General features: G+C 44.1%; 1 protein-coding gene across 2 annotated transcripts; it reads right to left on the reverse strand.

Annotated features, from left to right (window-relative positions):
- Positions 1 to 636: 636 nt before the first annotated feature.
- On the reverse strand, positions 637 to 4792 carry irx5a (iroquois homeobox 5a). 2 transcript variants are annotated; one of them, XM_035652386.1, is made up of 3 exons: positions 3921 to 4792; positions 2582 to 2987; positions 637 to 1874 (listed from the first exon to the last, which is right to left on the reverse strand). In XM_035652386.1, the coding sequence occupies exons 1-3, from the start codon at positions 4176 to 4178 to the stop codon at positions 1165 to 1167; spliced, it is 1374 nt and encodes a 457-aa protein (XP_035508279.1). In that variant the 5' UTR covers positions 4179 to 4792; the 3' UTR covers positions 637 to 1164. The 2 variants fall into 2 exon arrangements, with proteins under 2 accessions (XP_035508279.1, XP_035508280.1); XM_035652387.1 differs by having other exon boundaries at positions 3936 to 4786.
- Between the last annotated feature and the right edge of the window lie 848 nt (positions 4793 to 5640).

The raw sequence follows: 5640 nt of genomic DNA on the forward strand, positions 1-5640 counted from the left end.
TCAGGGATGGGTTTCCGTGACAGATCAACAAAGAGTCCCCCTGAAATTAGGAGCAAGTGTGACACCTACCTGCAGAAGTTGGAAGAGTTTAGAGGACAGTGCCTGGCTACCGGCTGCACACTACAATAATATCTGTCTCCGCTGCGTGCATGACAGCATTCTCCCTTTCCTCCAAACACCGGTGTTTCACATCTAACGCGCCATTAAAGAGACTCTCCATTAATGATATATAATAGGGCAGTATGTTCTAAATGCATGGTCGCGTCCCTTTTAACAGCTTTGCCACGCCTTGGAAAATAGTAATGAGGTCTAAATTTGGCATAAAATCGAGCTCATTACCGGAGTTCACCACCTGATTGCTCTGCATAAAACACGATAGGTAATTGGGTTAAATGACTGCGCCTCGGTGTTGTTATTATATCAATATCCACTCTCACAAACGTGCTCAAGTAAAAGGGGAAAAAGTGTGAGGCCCTTGTTGTATTTAAAGAAAAAAAAAAGAACTGGTGATAAGCCATGCACCAAAATATACCAACGTGTTGTTTCCAGCATTTTTCATTCACAAAAAACCCTGGGAGTATTTGCACCAACCAAAGCGAAACCGAACCCTTTTATTGTTTCGATATTCCAACATCCTTTTTTTTTAAATTTTATTTCATTTTTTTGCTGAATGCAGGCCTTTTCTTCCACTTCTGTCAGAACTCTCAGTACCATAATATTTTGAGATGATGATTACCATTGAAACATCTGTCACGGTGCAAAATTGAATTAATATTGAATTAATTAATTGGCCTTGAAGCACTTCAGACACATATCAGGCAATGCCAACTGCTCCCAAAAATAATCGCTGCACAAGTATATAATTTTTTTCCATAATTTACTTCAAAGATAGTGTGTTGTCCATTTTAAATACAAAAATGCTACATTAAATATACATGTTAGTCTTTAATACAAATAGACTCAGGCGGCTGCAGCGATTAAGACCATTCTTGTTACATTTTAGGATTAACCATTCAGAAACTAAAAATCTGAGGATAAGCATTTACTCAGAAAATAACTGTTCTCAGAATTTGCTTCATCATTGTTCTTTTTCTTTTTTGTTTTTTTTTAATGCAACCACAAAAAATAAATAAAAGTCCGCGGTGAGTGGAAAATATTCAGGTATTAAATGTTTGACATACCTTTCTTTAGTTCATAAGGGGAGTCTTTACAAAGATCTACCTGCGTTTGGCCTCTGACTTTCTGGCTCTCCCTTACCAAAGCCTCTGCTCTATTTAACACAGTCTGGTTTAATCCATTGAAATGTGCCGTGGAGCCCGTGGTTACGGAGCCGTGGTTACTGTGAAGATGTCCAAAACTGCCACCATAGTTCGTGTAGCCGGGGTAGAAAGGGGAGGTGTAGTACAGAGGCCTGGATAGGACCGTGCTGTTGGGGAGCGGGCACTGAGGGGAGGACCGTGATGGAGACGCGTTGGTGCCCATTACTGCGCTCTGACCCAAACCGGGGCAAGCCTGTGGCGCGTCGCCGCTGCCCTTACACCTGTCTGACGACGTGGCGATCTCCGCAAGCGACCAGAGTTTGGGTTTAGGGGCCGAAGGAGGCGAATGGATAACAGAGGTGACGTTGCTGGTCACCGTACCCGGTGCATGGCTCAAATCTGACGGCTTGTCTTGTTGCGCAACGGCCTGGTTCCCCCGGGGCACCGCCGAGGGAGACGAAGTGGTGGGTTTCGCGGAATCCGGCAGCAACTCTGTAGTCCGCTCCTCCTGGTCTTTTAACTCCGAGTCGCTCAGAAGGGGATCCGTGTCTTTGCCGTGGTTCTCCTCTTTAAATCTGTCACAGCCTATGTCCCCTGGGTTCAGCAGTTTATGATCTAAAGCACAAATAAAGAATAGGATCACTGCCAAATAAGCGTAGCATTAAAACATTGATAAAAACTGTAACATCTGTTGTAGGTGAAGTGAGGCGAGTGAACACCAGTGCGAGCTGAAATCGGATATATAAAAATAATTAGCCTACTTATGAAGGTTTCCCTTAAAAACAGTTAGTGTGTGTGCTATAAATTGTCCTCATAAAGATGCCAGCCTAAAAAAGGTGAATGAACTCCTCTCCACAATGATAAGACAGTGTTGCACAAACACGAACAATGTGGTCCAAATTAAAGTCTGAGCAAACAGTATGTTTGCTGTTTTAATTTGCAAATATATTTTCGGATTAAATATAATCGTGTCGTATCAATAGTTGGGATAATAAGCATTCAGCAACCGTTCAAAGCTGGGATATAATTATCATACAAAGGCAATATTTTTTAGCCGAATAGCGGGCGCAATACACCAGCTGTATCCTTATTATGCAGTTAAAGATAAATTGACTGCTAAACACTTTGCGTCACCAGCAATTTCAGCCCCTGAGAAGTCAAACGAGGGGAGTTCAAGGTGATTATTATTTAAAGCAATTGTCCCATTATAAATAATATACCACCATTAACCAGCAATCAATTTTGCACCCTGAGTGGAAACGACTGCGATGAAAAATTGATGATTTTTTTTTTGATTTTTTTTTCTTTCCTGCACCACCGACCTGCTTCTGTGTCTGTGGAGTCTCCCTTGTCTGTGGGCTTGTTTGGCTCGTCGTCATCGTTTTTCTCCAAATCAATATTCTCGTCCTCCTCCTCGTCCTCGCTCCGGTTCCGGGGGGTCCAGGTCATCTTGTTCTCCTTCTTTAGCCTCCTCCTGGCGTTGGCGAACCAGGTGGACACCTGGGTGAGGGTCATTTTGGTGATGATGGCCAGCATGATCTTCTCGCCCTTGGTGGGGTAGGGGTTCTTGCGATGCTCGTTGAGCCAGGCCTTCAGGGTGGCAGTGGCGTCCCGGGTTGCGTTTTTACGGTATGCTGGGTCACCATAAGGGTAGGTGCCCAAGGGTGCTGCGTAAGGGTGGTATCCTATTGAGCCGGCCATGCCCGTAGTGTGGTCATAGGGAGAACTCTGTGATTTAAAAAAAAACAAAAAACAAATCAGAAAATGAAAAAATATGTTAAAGTTCTGTTACAGTCATTTTCTAAACTGCTTCACAATAGTTAGACGGACTTACGGCACACAAACATGAACACACACATTCGCGCACACGCACAGACATGCGCGCGCACAGAGAAAGACACACACGCACGCACGCACACACACGTGCACGAACACACTGGCTTTAATCCAGTAGTTCAAGTTTAAAGTTAATGTTTATGGAGTGTGTTTGAACTTTATCGGCTATTTGAAAAGAAATGTATGTTTCTATGCATGTCAATTATTAACCTGATGTCAGCATGCAGTGGCCATTATTCTCGCTATTAAAATAATACAATTTGTAATTATCATAATATATTAACACAGTGCATGATGGGCCTAACGTTCAGTTCATTTTCCTATTCTACAGCGATCTGTCTTTTTAGTAACAAGGCCTATTTAGCCAGTCCCTTGAATGAATGGTGTGGGGAGATCACTCACAGAGAATACAACAAAAATACAACACAATTTTCCTCTTTCATTTGTCAAAGGTCGCAATGTTTAAGTTGTACAACTGGCTCAACTAATAGGATGAGAAAAACAACAAATACAGTGACCTAAATTGTCATCACAGTGCGCGTTGCAGTCTGAGCGTGGAAGCCTCGGCAGGGCATTGCCCACTCTCTCTCCTAAAAAACTACAATTTACTGAAGAACCATATAATAGCACAGCACTCAGTTAAATTACTTCTGTTTACTTAACAACGTATTTTGTGGACTTGACATTTGGTAATATTATATCCATGCACTCCTCGCTGACGCACATTTCCCATAATCGCTTGGCTCCGAATGCACTGGGGACACTTAAGACTTCTGTAACGAGTTAATATCCTCGCTTTTGCTTCCTATTAGATTGAATAATCACCTTTAGTTTACTCACCACGTACGAGGTGAATGTGGCAGCTGCCGCCGCGTCTGCACTGTACTGTAAGTGGGAGTTGTAGCCTGGCGAGGCGCTGGTGAACGCAGTAGATCCGGCATAGGGCGCAAAAGCAGATCCCGAAGAGGATCTCCCAAGTTCCTCGGTTCTGGGTCCCGATATAACGCTGGTGCTGTACGCAGGGCACGAATACAGGGCTAGAGACGCGGACGGCTGGTACAAGTAGCCCTGAGGATACGCCATGCTGGAGCCAGGAGAGTATAAGCCACTTAACTTGCGCACTTTCCCCCTCTTTATTTTCTCATGCGCTGCTGCTGTCGGAGCGCATAGAGCCGTGTTCCTGCAGACCCGCTGTCTGTCCCCCCTTCTAAATGACAATCGTGATGACAAAAAGTAAAAGTGATTAAATAAAGAGAGGCTTAGATGTTGGATGGATTGTTTTTGGTCGCTGCCAGCCAGCCACTGCCCGTCGGATGTTTTGTCTGGTTTTGTTTTTCTGTTGCTCCCTTATCTGAGTTGCACCGTTGCTCTCATGCCCGCGCAGAAGTTTTTTTTTACCCGTCGGACGGGGGCTTTGCTTGGGAAAATGTCCTGCCAAGATGCTAAGTTGAAAAATTGAGGATCCTGACGCCTACTACGCTCCTCCTCTCGGGGTGTAGTCACCGAAGGAAAAGGCAAGCTTATGCTGGGTAACCACAGCCCTGCCCAAATCCATGCTCGCTCTCTCCTTCTCTCTCTCTCTCTCCGTCTCTCTCTCTCTCTCGCTCTCTCTCTCTCTCCCTCACCCCCTCCCTCTCTCACGTTAACTAACAATCCTTCTCATTCTCTATTTCTCTATTTTTTTCCTCTTTAACAAGGCTCGTTGCAGTAAGTCTCAAGTGTGCCTGGCAGCCCCCCTTTGGATGGCGACATCATGCGAGTCTGTCAACTCCCAACTCTCTTCTTTTTTTCCCTTTTTTTTTTCCAAATACGAAGCCGTCACTTTCACAGTTGATCAATAACAAATCGGCTGCTGTGTGCCAGGATATGGGGCTTGCAAGATACCGGCAGGAATTAAACAGGCGCTCCACTGCTGTGCTCTCTCTTTTTTTGTTATTCTTTCTTTGTGCGTAAAAAAAAAAACAAACATTTTTTTTCATTTTTAGTGTGTGCGTTAATTCAACAGAATGATGCTCCGTGATCTCCGTGCGCCTTGTGTTAAAATCCGCAACGGGAGTTTGAAATGGATGGCTGCTATTATGCGCGTCGACTTTCTAACGCCAGACGAATATTGCATTGGTAAGATTTACGACGGCTGAAAAAGTAAAAGTAAGATGGCGCAAACAGTCGCCGGCCGAACAACTCTATCAGAATAGTTGTTGCCTCATAGACATTTCTGTGCTGTGATTGTTGTAGTGTGATTTGTCTGCGCCCGTCGCTTGCATCTGAAGGATTTACTGTGGCGACGGCTAAATAGTTTTTGCAATAGATCCTGGAGTAAACCAGTCAGATACACACTCCCAGAAAGTCATAAACCCTCAAGCCAGGGCAGATTAGTGCCAACTACACCAAATCCGCCTGGACCAGTGGATGTAATCTCATTTGATCACTGCAGATACGTTTCAGTGCTGAAATACTGGAGAGCTTAGATTTATTTAATATGCCACTGTTATCGGCAATTACTTATTTATATTTAACTGGCATCGGGCACTGTCAGTTATACGAT

The sequence above is a fragment of the Morone saxatilis genome, unplaced genomic scaffold (genome assembly GCF_004916995.1).
Source record: "Morone saxatilis isolate NCDOM2014 unplaced genomic scaffold, NCSU_SB_2.0 Contig11, whole genome shotgun sequence".
In the NCBI taxonomy this organism is placed as follows: domain Eukaryota; kingdom Metazoa; phylum Chordata; class Actinopteri; family Moronidae; genus Morone; species Morone saxatilis.

Coding starts and splice junctions, on each gene's coding strand:
- irx5a (XM_035652386.1), bottom strand. CDS start 4,178: ATGGCGTATCCTCAGGGCTACTTGTACCAGCCGTCCGCGTCTCTAGCC. Junction 2,988..3,920: donor ACGTGGTGAGTAAACTAAAG/GTGATTATTCAA, acceptor TTTAAATCACAG/AGTTCTCCCTATGACCACAC. Junction 1,875..2,581: donor CTCCACAGACACAGAAGCAG/GTCGGTGGTGCA, acceptor TTTGTGCTTTAG/ATCATAAACTGCTGAACCCA.